General features: G+C 42.3%; 1 protein-coding gene across 1 annotated transcript in view; it reads left to right on the plus strand.

Annotated features, from left to right (window-relative positions):
* The first annotated feature begins 848 nt into the window (after positions 1-848).
* Positions 849-21,309, plus strand: part of ttc17 (tetratricopeptide repeat domain 17) — a 29,997-nt gene continuing 9,536 nt past the window's right edge. The window contains exons 1-19 of the mRNA XM_066701017.1: positions 849-1,056; positions 2,441-2,530; positions 3,215-3,384; positions 3,754-3,865; positions 4,996-5,127; positions 5,425-5,534; positions 6,486-6,633; positions 7,094-7,233; positions 7,931-8,091; positions 8,801-8,913; positions 9,253-9,399; positions 9,943-10,058; positions 11,030-11,183; positions 14,448-14,525; positions 15,821-16,045; positions 16,404-16,590; positions 19,653-19,802; positions 20,302-20,585; positions 21,094-21,250. Coding sequence (XP_066557114.1) covers positions 889-1,056; positions 2,441-2,530; positions 3,215-3,384; positions 3,754-3,865; positions 4,996-5,127; positions 5,425-5,534; positions 6,486-6,633; positions 7,094-7,233; positions 7,931-8,091; positions 8,801-8,913; positions 9,253-9,399; positions 9,943-10,058; positions 11,030-11,183; positions 14,448-14,525; positions 15,821-16,045; positions 16,404-16,590; positions 19,653-19,802; positions 20,302-20,585; positions 21,094-21,250 — 2,842 coding nt within the window. The 5' untranslated portion in view covers positions 849-888. The remainder of the gene's footprint in view (positions 1,057-2,440; positions 2,531-3,214; positions 3,385-3,753; positions 3,866-4,995; positions 5,128-5,424; positions 5,535-6,485; positions 6,634-7,093; positions 7,234-7,930; positions 8,092-8,800; positions 8,914-9,252; positions 9,400-9,942; positions 10,059-11,029; positions 11,184-14,447; positions 14,526-15,820; positions 16,046-16,403; positions 16,591-19,652; positions 19,803-20,301; positions 20,586-21,093; positions 21,251-21,309) is intronic.

The raw sequence follows: 21,309 nt of genomic DNA on the forward strand, positions 1-21,309 counted from the left end.
TTTCTTGTGATTTAATGCTGATGTCCTAATAAAGGTGCTTCGCTTTCGGGTGGATTGTATAACAGCACTTTTAAACTTGCAGAACCGAAGATAGACATTTGAAAAGGGAAATATATACATTAGATTCCCATTGAAGCAGCACATTTGTAATTATTATAGAAAGCTTCGGCTGTAAAGGGTTGAGATTACTTTCAAATACAATATAGAACCGAACAATAGTCAATCGATGTTAATAAGTTGTGATTATACACACAGCGCATACACTGTAAGCAGAGCTAATGTCCTGCATCACTGGTTCGTTTGAGCGCATTTGTTTATTCCCGGCATGCATTTCGTTTAGGCCGCTTTTCGCCCCCATATGTGACGCACTGAGGCTCCTAAACCCGCAAGTGTGAACGGGGTGTCTGGAAAAAGCCGGAGTAAATTTAAGGCGCCCAGGGCCGGCCTAATAAGTGTGAACGGGGTCTTATTTAACAGTCTCCACGAGCACTTTATGAGTTGCATGGTTACACTTAACAACGTGATCACTCGCACTACAGCTTAGTAACAGGTTGTAATGTTTGCCTGTGTTCAGATTTTGTGATTTCGGGATAGGCGAAATCAAACCAGTGTTTTCACAGTCTCAACGTGTATGTATTGAAAGCGAAAATGTGAAACAACGTTTAAACACCATCGACCTGACAAGAGAAATCAGGGTGATCTGAGATTATGCCTCCGCCAGTGTCACATCGCTACAGTTCAGTGAACACAGAGAGAGGAACCCACCCCGCACTAGTGAGACGCACATGCCCCTTTCCAACATGGCGGAGCTCTGGCACGCTGCCCTCGCTTTCCAGCAGGTGTAAACTTCCGCTTCCGGTAGCTAAATATTGTTGGCGGAGAAGAAAGATGGCGGATTACAAGAGGAGCGGGTTGCAGTTACAGTTATGTATCAGTGTCCCGAGACGAGTTGCATTTCTCGGGTGGGTCTGTGTGCTTCTCTGTGTGATTTTTGCCGAGCCAGGCAGTGGCACCACACACTGGATTGTGACTGAGGACGGCAAGATTCAACAGCAGGTAAACCAAGCGGCCTGTTTACACACACACAGTCAGTTACACACCGAGTCCCTCAGTACGACGGACCTATGCAGTGGATGTATTTCGTCATTGAGGGAGAGCATCGCATAATCCAGTGGCAGTACTGATGACAACTGACAAGAAAGTCGCATAGCTCATCTAATACAGACCCTGTATTGTGATTTATGTATGAAAATACTTCCCTTTAACGTGGCTATCAGTATCGCTGCAATACTGTTTGCTTAATGTCTCATATGATTAACTACATGACAGAAAAAAGTAACTGTTTGTATTGGTGTCTACTCTTTAACCACGTCCACCGATGGATCGATAGCTTGGAGTGGCAGCTTATTTCTGTTTTCAGTATGAATATAGTTTATAGTGGAAGCTGAGTATCAAGCAGTTGTCCAGCGCTTATTAACCCCTCAAAGTCACCAAGGGATTGTTCACACTGCTGAACAGTCCCACATCTGTAGAGATTTAAATGCCTTCCTATTAGTGTTTGTGCCTGCTCTATATAATAAAAAGGTTTTATAGATGCCACCCCATAACAAATCAAATATTTGATTTAAATACCGTATTTAATTTAGCAAGATAAGTTGTTATAAATGTAACATACAAAATCCATACGTCTAATTTATTATTATTATTATTATTATTATTATTATTATTATTATTATCAAAACCAAAAAATAATAAATACTGATATAAGTATGATGGTAATTATATTCCAAACTGTTTCATAAAGCTTTTTATTGATCATTTTTAATATACATAAACCGAACAAATTAAGACATTTGTTTTGGTGATGTCTCTCCCCCAATGCACCTGTCTGACTGCAAGGTGAAGTTTTAAAATAAAACAAGCAAACGACACACACACACTTCCAGCAAAATCAACCTGAATCTTTACATTTAATCGTGAGTATCACAAGATAAACAGCTTTCTGTATCTGTGTTTAGATGGAAAGGTGTTTGACCTGCTGGGAAATGTAGTCCCAGTGGTATCTATACACTTTCGAAAGTCCACTTGGAACGCTGTTATAGGCTAGGTAGAAGGCTACGTGTTATCAACTATCGGTGTCAGGCAAGCACTAGGTTGATGATAAATTCCTCTCTGGGCCTCAGGATAACATGACTGATCAGTGCAAGGTCCTTTTTAAAAAATATATAAAAAAATGGAATTACCAAAAATCAGCCTTACACAATCTAATGAGAATTTCCTAAATGCCACAATAACAATCATATTTTTTTTGTTTTGAATTTCGCCAGTTTGTTTTTCTCACACCCTTAAATGGTAGGATCAGTAATTCTGGGGAAAAGGTTTTGTGCTTTGGTTCGTCCTTCTAAAGGGAGTGGAGGTCATTTGAGTTTGATTTTTACAGGTGGATTCCCCGCTGAATTTGAAACACCCACATGACCTTGTGATTTTCATGAGACAGGAGACAAGAGTGAACTACCTCAAGGAGTTAGAGGTGAGAGTTAGCCGAATGGATGAGTAATGCGTTTTAATTAATTTCCTCTGTCTGACAGGCAGGCTCTATTGTCCCAGGGCACTTATGTTGGTTATGGTCAACTTTTATTGACTGAATCCGCTGTAGTACACAAAATAATAATTGTCTTATAAAGGCACAAAAGTGTTTTTTATGATGAGTTTCTGGGCTTTTTCATTCGTCTCCTTAGATTAATAAGTTAAAGTAACACTCTAAATTCCAAACAATGTAGAAAGACCAGCCAATTTAAAATGAGCAAACCCCTTTCCCAATAATGGTGGAATTATCTAGTTTTGCAGCTTGTATCAGCTTGTGTCTGGTTTAGAGAGAGTTGTATAAGTGTGTGTGCCTGAAAAACACTTAGTCATGATTCACTGAGTGCTGCTTTTCTCTGCCTCTTTCATTCTGTTCTTGGCATTTTAATTTATTTTTAGATGTGTCAAGGCTGCTCATTTTAAAATAATGGGCACCTGTACAGAATGAGATGTACTTCGGTTCTCTTATACAAACAATGTGTCTGCATTCATCAGAAAGTGCACCTAACTGATTAATTATGCCCTATATTATCTCCAATCGAGTTTTTTTTTTTAAATCTGCGTCATCTCTGGGGCTTTGTATGAAAGTGCTGTGTTGACTTTGTATTTAACCCAAAATCTAACCCTGTAGAAACAACTGGTGGCCCAGAAGATCCACATAGAAGAGAATGAGGATCGTGATACTGGGCTGGAGCAGAGGCACTATAAAGAGGATGCGGACTGCATCACTGCCAAGGTTCCTCTGGGAGACCTGGACCTCTATGATGGCACCTTCATCTCACTGGAGAGTAAAGACATTCGGTAAGGGCATGGATTCCTACACCTAGCTGCCTTTGCTTAAATCCCTCATAACGGTCTTGAAACCAGACTAGCAGAGAAAGCAGAACTCAGGTCTTAGTTTCCTCATTCCTTTATTTCCTTATGTGTGTAAAAAAAATTATCCATGACATCTTTGGTGGTGGTAAGTCTGGAATGCAGTTATAGATGTGTTTTTCTTTCCTGTTGTATTAACCATAATCACCATAAATACCTCATCATGACATCTAAAGTAGCATGTAAACCCAGTCATTTAGTGCTTATGCGAAAGACTGTGACTGTCTGTGACATATGTCTGTGGCGCTGGCTCTTTTAAACTTGATAATAGAGTGAAGCCGTTTGCATTATTTGCAGTCCTGAAGACTACGTGGACCCCATATCTCCACTACCTCCAGACCTGGAGAAACCAGACTGCACAAAGATCCTGGATCTTCCCTACAGTATCCATGCTTTTCAGCACCTGAGGGTCAGTACATGCTGCAGCCTATGTCAGAGCATGCCCAGGCCCATGAATAAATACACAGGAACTTTGTAACTTTCTAAGTATATGTACACTCCTACTGATCCATCATAAATCCATTCTCATCATAACATCTCAATGTTGAACAGGTTGCACAGAGCCCTGCTGGTGTTACAGTTGGAACCTTCAATCAGTGGAGTTGTCTAGTTTGACCACAGCACTTTCAAATCTGGGCTGGACATATTGGGCTTCTGCACAATCTTTGACCCCTGTATGACTGATAAGGCCAAGTTATACCAGACACTCTTTGAACAGTGTCAGCTTTAAGCTTGGTGATTAACTTTGTCAGGGGGGCAAGAAACTGACTGCTCTCCTTTCCCTAATCGGGCTGCCCCACCTTGGCTGCTCCCCCCCCTCTAACCAATGCTGCTTAAAAGTGAAGTTTCTCTCTTGAATGAGAACAAAGGGTAAAATGGCTTTAGTGCTTAACTTTACATGAAACAATTTAAATATGCATGATGGAAAAAGTATAACTTAATTGTATTTTAATGTTAAGAACCAGTGCTAGAAAATAAGATTTTGACAATTAATCAGTGGTTTCAAATATCTCAATTAGATCTAGTCTTGGACTTCTTTACTTATGATAACATTTGAAAGTCCAAAAGTAGTGCTACGTCAGGGTTTGTCAAACTAGCTCTTATCAGCATCAGACATGAAAAGAAAAAAAAAACTGCAGATATGTTATTACGGTTTGCTCATACAATAAAAAATGAGTCCTAATATCCATCCCTTAAAAGGTGGAGCTGCACTTCTCTGTAATACGGTATAACCATTCCTGTCTAACTAAGTACCAAGGGATATTGGTAATATTGGTTTGTTGTATTTTAGTCAAGTGTAATAAATGTGTGTTCTGATGCTGAATGGGACGTTCTAATGAGAATCATCACTGGGGAAAAAAACCCACAAGATACAATTCCTGTTTGGAGCGATTCTGACATTCTAATTTTCTATAACTTCTGCAGCTGTAAAGATTACTAAACTAATACTGTGATAGTAACTTGAAGCCAGAGTATAAATGTGACATTCGTGGGAAACTGAGCGGGAGGATGAATGTTGCCTCCCCTTTTCCTCTGCAGGGCGTGCAGGAGAGAGTGAACCTGACCTCCCCCCTCTTGTCAAAGGAGGACCCCATTTTCAGCTCTCTGTCCCGGAAGCTGGGCAGGAGCATGGACGAGGTGGGACACCAGATCCACGAAGCCCTTCTGCGGGTAAGCACTGAGTCTAGAACTGTGTCATCATGTCAGGCCTATGAATGTCTTTAAGATTTAAACAGTTGTGCTCCAAGATGTTCAGCAGGTGTCCTCCTGGCCTGGATTGAGCAGGTCTCAATGTTGGCTATGCTCTTCCCAGGTGTAAATGGGATCTTCCAAGGGAGGAGAGAGACACTTATTCTGTCATTCTGTCTCCCCCCCCCGTCTGTCTGTCTGTCTCTGTGTCTCCCTCTGTTATGTCTCTGTGTCCCTTGTATGCGTGTTCCTGTCCTGAATGCCTGTGTCTCTGCATAGAACTCCTCATCCTGGGTGCTGTATAACCTGGCCTCCTTTTACTGGCGGATGAAGAATGAACCGCGGCATGTGGTGGAGTGTGCCGTGCGGGCGCTGCACTTCTCCCCCAGGTACGCCAGTGGGCACAGAGGGCACAGATTGCAACGCCAAGCCCAGCCCAGGCAAATTTTTGAAACCGTTACATACAATTCACTGCATATACACACCATTACAAGGATAACAGCATCAAGGATTTTGGTAGAACAAACCCCATCCTCGTTACTTTGTATGGATTTGCGAGATTATTAAAATTTGTTGTTTAACTTTAATTCCACCAGACAGTGCCCCAGTGTCTGTATTTGACATATTGATTACATGTGCGTTTTGGGAGATTTAACAAAATTGAGGGGATGTTGTCTTTCTTTTTACGTCCATCTCTACAGTTTTTATGTGAGGGACTTATTGGCTAAGCAATATTGGACAAGTATATCTGTGTCCTATGAAACGTTTCTTGTTTTACTAGTTTAGTTTGTTTTTCTTATCTATAGGCATAAGCACTAAAGTGATTTGACAGAACAGCCATTCACATTACAGTGATGCTTCCCTGCTGCATTCCTGCCTGTATTTTCTTTTAAACTTTTAAGACTCTTTACAAAGAACAGTAATCTTGTTGGATGCAAATTTATCAAGTGTAATCAGAAGTGTTTGACAATGGAGCCACAGGATATCAGACTTCCTCCAGAGTGCTGTGAAAGGGGACAGTGGCCTCTGTTGGTGAAATATTCACATTACAATTGCGATTTAGATGCACATTCATTCATTTTCAGAAAGTGTTTTAATCCATGTTCCCTTTAAGTAGCATTTCCCAACCACTATTTACTCATGAATATAAGTGGAAAGTGACACTGAAAACACTGGATGGTTTTTGTCTGCAGATATCTAGAGCTCCATTTCAGTGGTGCTGCCCTGCTGTACATGTTGTAACTCCTGACTGTGCATAACGTGGACGTTACCTGTAGTAGTGTTGACTGCCTGCAAGGTGTGTGCACCAGTGTTCCTCACACCTGTGTGTCCACTGGCAGGCAACATAAAGACATCGCTTTGGTGAATATGGCCAACGTGCTGCATCGCGCCCACTTCTCTGCCGACGCTGCCATCTTGGTCCATGCTGCCCTTGACATCACCTCAGACTTCCTGACGAGTCACTACACTCTGGGCAACATCTACGCTGTGTGTATCCGTGCATCTCACCCCCTCCCTGCAGGGGCCGTTTTCTGCTTCTTCCAACAGGATCTCTCAATTATTTTGTTAATGTCATTCTTTTATCATTTTAATCTTAAAATTGTTATATTAAATTTTTACAGCTGTTGACTTGCTAATTACTCAAGATTATTTTACTTCTAAATGATTCTGATGTCAAACTGCAGAACTGGCCATATAAAGTCTTTTAAACTTGCTTTAATTATAACTAACTTTAAAGTTAAAGCAGTTGTTCATTTTTTCCACTTTTATTGCCACAAATTAACCATGTATTATTTTACTATTTAAATGTGTAGCTGTGCTCTTATATTGACAAGAAACTACTCTGTGACTACAAACAAATCTTGTGTGTGTCCTCACTGCTGGAAATTTAAGTTGCAAATTGTAGGATATATTCTGTAAATTGTAATCTCTTTCTCTGTTTCCATAGATGCTGGGAGAGTATAACCATTCAGTGCTGTGCTATGACCATGCTCTGCAGGCCCAAGCAGGGTTTGAGCAGGCCTTGCGCCGCAAACACGCTGTGCTGTGTCAGCAGAAACTGGAGCAGAGACTGGAGGCCCAGCACAGGTACTGAAGACCACGGCTGTTACCCTTTCAATGGGAATCAATCTACCATGTTAAGCACACAGTCCTAGTTTAGAAGTATGGTGGTGTGGGAGGAGTCATTTCATTGAATGTTTTTTGTTTTTTTCAGCTTCTACATATTTGTATGCGTTAAATTTCATTAACATTGTTTCAAATAAAGGGTGGGAATATTGTGCATTACACACGTGCCATTTTTAATTGGGCAGACTTGACATGGAGAGATTATCTGATGAGGAAGTGCTTCACCTTTCAATGCACTTATCCAGGGCAGGTCTTTGGTATAACTAACTCTTTAATAATGTTGTGCCACTTGTTGTGCATTAAAACTGGAGTACCTTTTATTGTTCTGCCTCTGGTCCAAAATACACATTTGAACAACCTCTAGCCACTATCAGGGAAATTAACCTGTAGAAGGCAGGTCTTGCAATAAACACCTTTTAATGGGTTCTTTTTTATTTATGAGATCCCTTTTATTTATGAGATATTAGCTCAGTTAAAAGCAAGTTCAAGCCGAATATTCAGGGGCAATACAGACATACACTGAAGACACTATTCAGTCTCTCTCTCACTTTTTTTGTTGCTCCTGTGTTGTATATTTTATTTACTAAATACCTGGAGTCATTCCACAGACTGTGGACATTTGATTTCATGTCTTTGTTTGTGAATCTCTCTTCCCCAGGTCCCTGCAGCGCACACTGAATGAGCTGAAGGAGTACCAGAAGCAGCATGACCACTATCTGCGGCAGCAGGAGGTCCTGGACAAGCACAAGCTCATCCAGGAGGAGCAGATCCTGCGCAACATCATTCACGAGACACACATGGCAAAGGAGGCCCAGCTGGGTGAGTTTGAACAAACCCATCGTACACATGAATAAGGATCCAGCATGTCTTCCAGCTCTCTTAAAATTCCTAATACGCACAGCTAGATTGGTTCCATAAGGACTGTAATTATTTGAGTGGTAAATAATTGCTCAGGTGTGATCCAAAGACAGTGCAGGCCTTCAGCATTACAGGTTGGGGACACCACCGATGAAAGTTTTAGTGGCTGTGCTTTAAAGGACATAATTCTGACATCCTTGTGTTGTTTGGTAGAATAGAGTTTGCTGTCTTTTTTCCATCCCTTTTATAACTTGAATTTTTAAATTATTTTCCTTATCCAGGGCGACTTACAATTGCTACTATATATAACACAATATTTTTTACATACAATTACCCATTTGTATATGGGTTTTTACTGGAGTACAGTACAGTACATTGCTCAAGGGTAGAACAGCAGTGTGCCCCACCTGGGCTTGAACCCTCGACTCTCTGCTTAGGAGTGCATAGCCCACCACACACTTGTCCATCTGTATAAGCTCAATATATAAAATAGTAGAAGGATGGATGACAATTAATGAAGTAATGCAGTCTAAATAATCACAATGGAGCATGACCTTGTTTCTCTCCTGGACTGCTGTTCTACATACTGCCTCTTTACATATGAGAACCATGATGGAGCATCATGGGATAAGCAATGGTGTGGCTGTAGCGGCTATATTTTTGCTTTCAGGGAATCACCAGATGTGTCGCCTGGGGAAACAGCAGCGCAGTCTGTATTGCCCCTTCGACCTGCCTGTGCGCTATCACCGCGGAGACCTGTTCGAGAGTGTGCACTACATACAGGTGAGCGTGCTGCTGTGGGGCAGATATTGGCATTTTTATGGGATATACCTAGATAGGTTAAGCAAGATGATACCAGGCCCCTTCCTTTCCCCAACTTCTAATGACCCAACCCAAACCAGACAATTAAACACATTTCATTATTAATGCGTAGTTATAATATAGAAGCATGTTATCTGCCAGTGCTGCCGGAGAGACCCCTGATCCCACAGGTTTCATCAGTCGCTTTTAAACCCATCCGTTCACACACTTGGAAACGCTTGCATTTTATTATTGAGTTGAGCGACCTGCTTTTGTCTTCCTTTTCTCTCTTTTACTCTCCGGTCCTCCTCTCCACCCCAGTTTGGCGAGGATGTCTCTATAGCCAACAGCATGGCTCTGAGCTCTGAGCCAGCCCTCAATCAGAGCCAAAGCCAAGAGCCTTTCCCCTCCATCTCTGGTGCCTCCTCCCTGGGCTCCTTCTGGGGCAAAGAGCCCACCTCCTTCATGGTGAGAATACTCCTCAATACTATTCTTAAATTCTTTATCAGGCTTCATTATCCTGGACTACATACATGGCTTTTCAACATATAATATACAAAGTGGGACACATCCACAAATAGCACAACAGCACTATGAAAAATGATGTACGTGTTGCAGTGAATGACATTTAAGGTCAATCCATCAGTTTTTAAGGTGATATTAAGGTGAAAGATAACAGTGCTCTACAGATTAAATAGTTTGCTTAATCGAAAGGCAGAAGTAGGTGCAAACTGGTTTAAACTGATAAATAAAATGGGATTTAATAGAGCAAATGCAGACCAGTTGCCGTGGCCAAGTTTTCATTCGACATGAAGTCTGATCTGAATGGTCGAGACAAGTATGCTGCCCGATTTTAAACATATGTAGCACATGAATCCATTCACAGTGAAGTTATTTCTCCAGTTTATCTTAATAGTCATAAACAGTGCTATCTTTATTTGAACAAAATCAGTTTATTCATAATAATATTTAGTAGCTTTTAGCTTTGACCTGATGGGTTCCTCTTCACAGGACAGTCGGGACATCCTGTGGCCCAAGAGGGCAGACTGTGCAGAGGCGTACCCCACTATGCCCCCGCCAGAGGAACTCCCAACCTACTTCCTGCCTCCAGAGAGTCGTGGCTTCGGGTGAGAGGAGGACTGGGCGACTGTGGCACTGCAGGAACAGATTCACGTCGCATCCGTGTAGAACAGCCTTGGACATCTTTTATTGCTTAGACACCCTTATCCATAGCAACTTACAGTTTACACAAATATTTTTCAGCATTTCAAAAGTTCAGTAATATAATAAATACAAAATACATTTAAAGCATTACAAAAGTGCAGTAGTACAATCTGTTCAAAGTACAATATGCCTGTATTCCTAGAACGTTAGTCTTTTGTTATAGGACTAGGCCTCTCAACCTTTTTCTCCCTTTGACAGTTTAAATGCTGACATATATTTTGAGACCACAACAGAGTCTGCAGATGTAAAACATTGCCAGCCCTAATACCTAGACCAGACTTCTTCATGTATACTATTATTTTACATCACGTGGCATCCATTTTAAACTTCTTGTGACCCGATTCAATTTCTTGATTAAACTGAAAAAAGGCTGCTAATTACAAATGAGGTCAGATTTGTTTCCCTTGATAACCTCATGGAGCCTCCTGTTCTGTTTTGTCTTTTAATTTAAACAGAACCGATGGATGAATTTAATCACAACTCAGCTCTTCTGGGTGTTTCATATTTTCGGTTACCCATTTTAGCCTCCGTTGAAGGGGGGTTGGGGGTGGTTCATTGTTGTCCTCTTATTCTTCTCTCCTGGTTTAACAAAGAGGAGACCTTTAACAGAGACCCTTTCTCTAAATGCATAAAGGAGGCATGTACCTTTTTAAAAGCAAATTCCTCACTTAAAATGATGCGTTGGTTGAGAATCCTAAACTCAAACAGCAAGAAACACATCTTTTTAGTTTTATTACAGTCCCTTAAACAAATATAAGTAAAGGTTTTCAAGGGAGCAGGGGAAATAAATTATCAAAGATGAAGTTTGATGCGTCCATTTTTTATGAAATAGTTCAGCATTGATTTTGACGTCTGTTCTGGCTGAAATCTACAGGATCCAAAGTGAGCTGTACCAGGATGCCCCACTTGCAGCCTCCCTGCAGCCCCCAGACTGTGGCCCCGACAACCTGTCTGCCTCAGGGGGGAACACAGCCTCTTTTGGGAGGACCCTAGAGGGCAGAGAGCTCCCTGATGATCATGCCACACAGGTCGGTCTCATTCATTGTTCAACCATTCATTTGCTAAACTGAACCAGTTAACGGTGGTCTCCAGCTTGTGATCAGCTGGGGGTTTCAAGAGATTTGCAAAAGCTGGCAGGTTTGCAGCCTCCAGGACAAAAATTCCCCATGTTTGACTCCTAATCAATGGTCCCTATCCTCTCTGGTCTTCTGCTTCTACATCCTAACCAAACTGTCTTGTACAGAAGAAGCTGGTATTGCTTTAATTTGTCAAGATTTAACATGATTTCCGCCACCGAGTTGAAGATGGCTGTCAAACCTGAAGGATTGGGTCTCTGCAGGCCGGGTTTCATAACATGAATCTAGATTGTTCTCAGACAGGGCTTGTCAAACTAGTGCTTCTCTATTGTTCTCTATCAAAATATTTTCCCCCTGTAGTTCCTTTTGTAGAGCTACTTGTGCCATTGGAAATTCACATCATAACCTGCACAGAGGGATCAATCGTGACATAACTTGTATATGGAATCTCATAGTATACAGTGAAGGAGAAAAGTATTTAATCCCCTGGTGATTTTGTACCTTTGCCCACTGACAAAGAAATGATCAGTCTATAATTTTAATGGTATGTGTATTTTAACAGTGAGAGACGGAATAACAACAAAAAAATCCAGAAAAACACATTTCAAAAAAGTTATAAATTGATTTGCATGTTAATGAGTGAAATAAGTATTTGATCCCCTATCAATCAGCAAGATTTCTGGCTCCCAGGTGTCTTTTATACAGGTAACGAGCTGAGATTAGGAGCACCCTCTTAAAGGGCGTGCTCCTAATCTCAGCTCGTTACCTGTATAAAAGGCACCTGTCCACAGAAGCAATCAATCAATCAGATTCCAAACTCTCCACCATGGCCAAGACCAAAGAGCTGTCCAAGGATGTCGGGGACAAGATTGTAGACCTACACAAGGCTGGAATAGGCTACAAGACCATCGCCAAGCAGCTTGGTGAGAAGGTGACAACAGTTGGTGCGATTATTCGCAAATGGAAGAAACACAAAATAACTGTCAGTCTCCCTCGGTCTGGGGCTCAATGCAAGATTTCACCTTGTGGAGTTTCAATGATCATGAGAACGGTGAGGAATCAGCCCAGAACTACACGGGAGGATCTTGTTAATGATCTTAAGGCAGCTGGGACCATAGTCACCAAGAAAACAACTGGTAACACACTACGACGTGAAGGACTGAAATCCTGCAGCGCCCGCAAGGTCCCCGTGCTCAAGAAAGCACATGTACAGGCCCGTCTGAAGTTTGCCAGTGAACATCTGAATGATTCAGAGGAGAATGGGTGAAAGTGTTGTGGTCAGATGAGACCAAAATCAAGCTCTTTGGCATCAACTCAACTTGCCGTGTTTGGAGGAGGAGAAATGCTGCCTATGACCCCAAGAACACCATCCCCACTGTCAAACATGGAGGTGGAAACATTATGCTTTGGGGGTGTTTTTCTGCTAAGGGAACAGCACAACTGCACCACATCAAACGTACGATGGACGGGGCCATGTACCATCCAATCTTGGGTGAGAACCTCCTTCCCTCAGCCAGGGCATTGAAAATGGGTCGTGGATGGGTATTCCGCATGACAATGACCCAAAACACACAGCCAAGGCAACAAAGGAGTGGCTCAAGAAGAAGCACATTAAGGTCCTGTAGTGGCCTAGCCAGTCTCCAGACTTAAATCCCATAGAAAATCTGTGGAGGGAGCTGATGGTTCGAGTTGCCAAACGTCAGCCTCGAAACCCTAATGACTTGGAGAGGATCTGCAAAGAGGAGTGGGACAAAATCCCTCCTGAGATGTGTGCAAACCTGGTGGCCAACTACAAGAAGTGTCTGACCTCTGTGATTGCCAACAAGGGTTTTGCCACCAAGTACTAAGTCGAAGGGGTCAAATACTTATTTCCCTCATTAACATGCAAATCAATGTATAACTTTTTTGAAATGCGTTTTTCTGGATTTTTTTGCTGTTATTCCGTCTCTCACTGTTAAAATACACCTACCATTAAAATTATAGGCAGATCTCGCTTTTGATTGCGTCGTGTATCATGTAATGGACTTTCGAGATGTCAGTGGGTAGGGAATGTCCTTATCGTGCGTAATAATATCACATAATAATATTCCATTAACTTTTAGGGCTTTTGTATAAAAACAAATTGATGTAGAGTCCTCTGGAGAAACTTTGCTTTCAACATGCCTATTCATTGAGTAGATTTTAAGATCCCTTGAAAGGACCCATTTAAAACAGAAAAAAATTACTTTCTGTTCTAAGAAAACTCCGTACAGTGGATGTTGAAATGGGAGCTGTTTAAAAAAATAAATTAAAGAATACCCAAGCAGTCATAAAACGGTTTGTGTCCTAGTGAAATATTGTTTGTCTGTTATCATTAGGGATCCCAGGTTAGTCCAGGCATATAAAGGCATGCTGCATAAGAGTAGGTTAGATTTGCAAACTGACCAGGGAAGAAGAACAAATATGATTTTGATTATAGTATTTAAAATCCAATCCAGTTTACATCAAATGTAATCGTTACCACCAAAAAGGCCACCAATACAAACCCAATTCAGTAGGATTCAAGAATAAGGAGACCTATCTGAATGTAAAGAGTTGGGAGTATGTCAAGAACAGCCAAGCTATATACAAGGGGCTTCTCTTGGAACCTTCAGCAAAGGACCTGGTAAGGTTCCATAAGTTGGGCTGTTAAGTATTTATTCATTAATTTATATATTGATAGAAGCCATTACCAATGGCGACCTTAGTTTCCACAAGCATCACTTTTCCAAAGCATTACAAAATACAGTAAGTGCAAAATATTATAATAAGCATTTGATCTAGTAGATGTGAGCTATAACAAGTACAAGATGCAGTATGAAGTTGCATCCCTGATATGCTCAGAGTGGTAGAGCAGACACGGGTATAATTCTTCCAGAAGCAGTTACAGTAAGGGGATTAAAAAGGGCTAGAAATAAATATGTAATCAGGAGCAGAAGGGAGCGTATCAGTGCAGCAAGAAAGCACATACAAGTAACAGTGCTGTAATGTCTAGTAGTTGATTGAGGTATTACAGGTACAGTCTGCACAGGTGTGTCTTCTGTAGAAGCCAAGAGCGAAATCTATGAAACCCATCTTCAGTGATTTGAGCCCACTGTGAGAGAGTTTGACTGTGTCATTAGGACATGGTTTTATTGCACTGCTATTGTGTGCACATCCTCCCAGGTGTCAAACTGATCTGCCATTTGTGCCCCTCAGATGCTGTTCTCCCGCAGTGGCAGTCACGGCCTTAGCCAGGAGCAAATAGGAGGGCTCATCTCTCGGGCTTTGAACAAGGTGAGGAAGACCCTTCTGAATCTCTCCCTGTCCTTAACGTAGCAGCCAGTCAACTCGCATCATGGCTCCAAACTTCCTGAGTGCAGGATGCCAGTGGACACTCAAGGGCAAGGCACTTGGCACAGTAGCAGTTTGCTCTTGTGTAACCTTTCTTGGTCATGGAAACTTACCAAATTCTACAAAATGCTCTTGCAGTACTTCAAGTCAAGCGAATGCAGTTTCTAGGTCAGTGACCTGTTCTTGTCATTGAAAATTATATTCCCAACAGTGATGCTTTTTCAACCAATCGGCCTGCCATGACTGTCCTCATAATGTTTGGTAATACTCTTATGACTGTGGTTCCCTACCCCTGGCCCTGCAGGATCCCTGTGTCTGCTAGTCTTCCTTCCAGCCTTGTTTTCAACAAATTACCTAAACGCTCTCTACCTGGTTAAGTGCTGAAAACATCTGACAAAGCTGAACTCTTGAGTTCAATTGGACTTTTAGCTGGAATGAAATCCAACAGACAAGAGCGAGCATCCCTGACTTGGGTTGGGATCCACAGCTGTATGACAGGGTTGATGGTGGCAACCAACCCCTTTCCTAAAGATTGCCTGTCTAAGCGAGTTTTAGAGGTCTCTCTGAAATCATCAGTTTACACTGACATTGTTTCAGCCTGCTCCGTGAAGCATGTATTTGTGTACATTCATTAATTCGAGAGCTTTGGGAGAAACCCCCAAATTCCCCACAGACCTCAAGTACCAGTTTTATCTTAATTACTGTGACTGGTTAATTCATTAGAAACTGACTTATTTTCTCACCCTTTAATAATTGTCGTATTGGGATGATCTATGGTACTTTTACCGGGGCTCTGTAGAATCAGGTTTGAGCAACAGCTCTTGGAAGTAGTTGTTGCTTAATGGGAAGTGTCGTAAATTTATAGTATCTAATTGCTCAAGGGTTTGCTATAAGATAACTTATTCTTGGGGAATTCTGGTTGCAGTCGCATCTGAGAGTACAGATTTGGTCGTCCTGTACCTTGTGGAATTTGGATGAAAAGGGTTTGAATTCTGACCAGTTAAGCTGTTTAGTACTGAAGAGATCATTTGGAAGGAACACTTCAATCCCCATCAGTCTTCAAAGTCCACACTTGCTTAATTAATCAATAATTAGAATGTGTTCTTGGTCATCAGAAACTAGTCATCTTAAGGGTGCCCTTTGAAACTTTATTTCTTCTCTAGGATCAGGATTGGAGGCTGTTGGTTTTGCAGTGGCCTGTAACAGATATTTTGTTTTCTTGCTCCCCCCCCCTGCAGTCAAGCGCTCCCAAGTGGCTGCTGCTTAATGAGGCAGCGCTGTTCTGGAGAGCTAGGGGCAACGCCAGCTCCGCCCTCTCCTGTCTGCGCCATGCCCTCAACTCTGCCCCTCTGGAGCACCTCGATATCCCATTGGTGAATGCAGGCAACCTCCTGCTGCATTATGGGCTGTATCAGGAGGCAGGCCGAATCCTGGAGAATGCATTGGCCATCAACCGCTCAGAGGTATCAGGTTGCAACCATACCATAGCATTGCTGTCTTACACAACATGGCAGTCAAGCACAAACCAGAATGCATTTTATTCACCTTACACTTCCCTACTTCCTACTGGTGCTTATCTGAGTTTTTGCATTCACTTGAAATTGCTCTGTGTATCTGCTTCTTTAAATTTATTCATAATGAATCTCGCACTCTAGTTTGTACCAGACCTGAGCTGAATTTATTTCACTGAGGACTGATGTTTTTGTGAAATATGTACATTTCTTGACAACTGCAAGTCGCACTAGGTAAGAGCGCATTGCTAAGAAAATGATGATAATAATGGAGAATGTTTTAAAGTCTTTCTCTCTCTTTCTCTCCCAGCCTTTGACCCTCCTGAGCCTTGGGAATGTGTATGTGGCTCTGGGGAACATGAGTGGCGCGCTCGCTGTGTTTCGCCAGGCCCTATCACTCCCCTCTCGCTGCCTACAGTGTGAGAGCAACCTCAGACTCATCCGTTGTCTCCAGTTTTACCCCTTCCTGTATAACCTCACCCAGCCACCCTGCCTGGGTAAGTAGTGGCTGCTAAATATGAACCATGCCTACACTGGGTATTGGTATTCACTTAGGAAAACAAGACTAACTCACTATGATTTAAAGCATTTGCATGACAAAATTTGTTATCTCTCTCTCTCTCTCTCTCTCTCTCGCTCTCTCTCTCTCACACACACACACACACACACACACACACAATTATATTTGTAATAGTATTTGAGCAATAATACTGCCTGTTTAGCCAAAATGCATACTGCGTTAATCTCAGAAGGGGCCAAATAAGAACAGTGAGTGATTTATAAAACTCAAACTGTAGAAAGAACTTGTTTCAAATACCGTTTATTTTACTGTAGTTATAAACCAAGTAGTATTTAGTGTATTAAAAAGACTATGTCCACATGTGTGCAGTGTAAAATAAGGGGAATGTCAGGGGATGCTTTCCAAAGACCTAGGGAACTTGCACAGGGTGTTGAAAGCTCCTGCAGCTACTCCTGGTTAAGAATTGCCTTCTGTTTAATGTGGGATTTGTATTCATTTGCTGGCTATGCAAATGTTATTTGAATGAAAGGGGACAAGGGTGTACTGAATATTAAAAATTATATTATTAAAATACCTGTTTGAAGCATGTGTCTGAAACAAGCCCCCCCCCCCCCCCCCACACACACACACACACACCCTTTCCTTCTTGGATCAGAGTTAAAACTGAACTCTGCATTGAGATCTAGCATTAGTCCTCCCTCTCTCCCTCCTGATCTATATTAAGCTTTTCCTCTGCATTCCCCAGTCCCTTTTATCTTCTGCTGTTGAAAATCTGCTAATTTTAGCACAGGGCCAAGGGACTTTGCTCCAGATATAACTTCACTCAGTGCCGACGTAGCACTGGCTTTTTCTTCCTTCAGTGCTGTTTTGCATCACTCTTTCATTTTTTTCCCTTTCATATTTATTTATTTATTCCCCATTCCTCGGCCTTCTTTCGGTTTCTACCACCCACTCCGGCCCACCTCCCCCACTACACGTATGTCAAGGGAGTGGAAAGGGAATGCTTTGAAGTTGAGGGAGTCAACCACTTAATAATTGAGGAGATTTAAAATAGCTCTGGCCTTATTTAGAAAAAAAAAGATCCTTATTTTACACACAAAGCACTATCTGCTACAGATGTACCTGTGTGAACACTGTCCCATTATTTATTTATACCGTTTCTCTTTTCTACTGGAATAGATGTGTGGCTGATCATTAAATGTTGGGCATGTTTTGTAAACTCAACAGCGATTCCACTTCAGAAGTACTTCCGTTTCAGTGCTAAATTTCAAGAGAGGATATGCTCTATTAAGACTGTAGTATTTCCCTGTTTATATTATTTTTAGGGAGTTCCTTACTGAATAGCAATACAAAGATGCCCGTCTCTTTGGTAGCATATTTGCATCATATTTGTGCTTCAACTTTAGATCTGCAGTTCACATTGTGGGGTTAAATGATAATTTGGTTAATTAATCTCTGATCTTAAAGGGCTGAGCGAAAAATGAACAAATTGGTTTTGTTTTGGAAACCTAATCTAAGTGGTGCTATGAGCTAGTTTTTTCTTAAACAGGCAGACAGAAGACACTATTTAGCAAATTGTGTATGAGGAAAACGTACAATGATCTGGGGCCCTTTTGTACGTGTGTAGCTGTGCAGCTGCAGTTCAGTCTCTCACTCGTGCTGTAAGTGTCTGGCCAGAGATGCTCTCTCTTCCTCTCTGAGCATTATGGGCTACCAGTTCTCTGCTGCTCATTGGCTGGCATCAGTTTGGAAGGGGCCTTGAGGAAGAGGGAGGGGGGCAGGGGGGGAGTTCAGAGACACACAAACTGAAAGGTTCTTTTCAGTATGGCTGTGTTTCTGAGGTAAAATGGGGTTTTGATGTCACTGCTAATTTTAGCTAGTGTAATCACCCGGAGTGGTGTACTGTAGGTGGAGGGAGGGATTATGGTAGGGGTGGATTACGCACACGGCACAGCTGAAGTAAATTCATTTTTGAAAATGGTGCGAAATCAGCGGCAGGGATGAGAGGGAGCAAGGGAAGGTGGTGTGTGAGCTGAATTGAAAGGCAGTGCCGTGCTCTACAGCATCAGAGTCTGCCTGGCAGCAAGGAGAGCTGACAGCAGATTGGCCGAGTGCAAGTCAGCCTACTCTTATGATATCCCTCACGTCTGGAGATCTAAGGATAGTATTAGGTCACAGCGGATCGGTACAGTTATCCCAAGTAGGGAGAATTGAAAGACCACTTCAGTTTACACGATTGTAAAATAAATTTGATAGCAAGAAATGAAGGTTGTTTTTCAGTGTTGTCTATTTCCTGTAAAGAGGAAATAAAGAGGTCAAAGCGAATACAGGATTAAGCGTACATGTAGGGAGTCTGTGATACAATTCTGGTAGAGATTACATTTTTCGTTTTACTTTAAAATCTTCTCTTCTGGTATAGAATCCTCTGCATTGTCAATAGGAGAAAATGAATAATGATTAATAATAAATTGCAGTTGAGAACAAGACACAATGACGAAAGTGGCCATTGGAGATGAAAACATTAACTTTTGTCTGCCTGCAAATCACACACAGTTCTAACTAGAAGTATTAGAAATTGGCTTCTGAAAATAATTTAAAATGGCAAAGTGTTCATATTTGCAATTTGCAAAGCTTTAGGCCTAAATCAGGAAATGTATGAGAACTAAATGCCCAAACACTTACTCAAGACATGAAAGTAAATAGAAGCAACTTTGCTCATTCAGTGCCTTTTCCAAGTTAAATTAAGGATGTGAATTGTCTCAAAATCATTAAAGGGATACCACATGATCATAAAATTAAAAATGGAAAACCTGAAGCACTAAGTATGGGTAACCAAAGTAAATAAGTTACAATGTTATATAACAGTACACTTTGTGTATTACCTTGATCTCTGTTTTCATACATTAATTAGGCTGCAGACGCAATTCTGACAGACCATCGAGTCCGTGCTGTTCTTGGCCTGTGTCTGTGAAGTTTGCTGATATGTGTTGGTGTCACTCAGTGTTTTTTCTTTTATTTGTCCCCCACCTCTCTTCATAGCTGGCCCCTATCGCTGCACTGAGGAGATTGAGTTTACTGAGCTGCAGTCTGAGGGGACTGATTCCCCTGGAGATGGCCATGACAAGAAGGAGGCTGAAGGGTCCAGGGATTTCCATCCCAGTGCTGTGGGAAACATCTTGCAGTTTGAGAGTAAGGCTGTCTTCACCCCCCTCCCCCGTATCCTTCTCTCACCTTTAATTGGTCAAAAAGGTTTTCTGGGCAAGATTGATTACAGCAAGTCTCTCTTAATGTTTTGCATTAGATAGAGAGCACTATTTACATTTTCCACCAATATGAATACATAGATGGATGCTCATGTTTTGGAAAGATAACATACTTAACATAAGGGAAAGGACGTTATGTTTTTTATTGACTTAAATGTGTTAAGGTGCTTTTTGCAGCACCCATAAACTCAAGGATTACTTATGGGTGGTACTGAGTGGAAACTTAATTTTACTTGTTTCATGCCACCGGCCACTGATGTTTATTCACCTTGTTTATGGGTGTTCATTTTCCTTCTCGATCCTGCTGTCTTTCAAATCCAAAACAAGCCTTATTGGCATGAAAAATGTTGCCAGATACAGTAAAGAGAAGAAAGTAAATGCTCTCTCCCTCTCCCTCCCCCTCCCCCTGTTCTGCCCCTCTGTAGCTGTGATCGTGGACAGTAATGGCTCTGGTGAGGCCGGGCAACGCAGTGTGGGGCACATGGAAGAGGACGGCGAGGAGGAGGTAGAAGCAATGGAGGAGGAGCAGGAGGAGGAGGAAGAGGAGTGGCAGTTGAAAGAGGACCTCATGGGGGCCTTTGAGGGGGCGCTGGACGTGAAGGGGAGACGTGTGGACCTGCAGGGCATCAGGGTCCTCAAACATGGGTCGAGGAGCGGACAAGGAGGGCCCTGCTTTGGGAACTGCGAGGACGACGATGGGGCGGAGTGGGTACGAGGACACTGCTGGCTGGGGTGGGGTGGCATGGAAAACTCCCGAGGACAGGCTTGGCCAAGAAGAGAGAGACCGCTTGAAACTGCCGGTGAAGTGAAGTAGAATATAGTAGTGTAGTGTCAGTCTGGTTTAAAAGATGGAAATAATACAATTCCCCTTTATAACCTGTTGGCTCTTATGTGCTTTTAACATGGGCTGGAAATGTGGTGCTTGTCCCCCAATTTGGAGTTTAAATCCACAGGGTTTGATCACAGGAAAGAGAGATAAAAAATGCCCCCCCCCCCACCCCCCCCCCCCAAGCAAAACAAAAATTGTATAATACGTCTGCACCTCTGGAAACTGTTCACAGTACCAGTCTAACAGGATTTTAATGTCACTGTATATGCTGAGCAGACAGCCATGTTGGGGTTGGGATCTTCCACTGGCTACTCTCTCTCACTCTCTTCCACCTGCTCTCCCTCACTCTCTCTCTCTCTCTCTCTCTCACTCATGCTCTCTTTCTCAGATCACATTCCAGGTGAAGCGGGTGAGGAAGCCAAAAGTAGACCACTTGGAAGCAGTGGTGGAGCGGGCTGAGGAAGAAGGCCCACCCCCGGGAGAGCCTAGCTCCCAGTCCACACTGGAGATCAGTGGACCCAAGATCCAGTCCCCAGGACCTGCAGGTCTGCGTGGCTTCTTTCTTATCACAGTAACCTAATTGGTCCGATGAGCTGATTTTCAA

Source organism: Amia ocellicauda, chromosome 4 (assembly GCF_036373705.1).
Source record: "Amia ocellicauda isolate fAmiCal2 chromosome 4, fAmiCal2.hap1, whole genome shotgun sequence".
NCBI classification, from domain to species: Eukaryota; Metazoa; Chordata; class Actinopteri; order Amiiformes; family Amiidae; genus Amia; species Amia ocellicauda.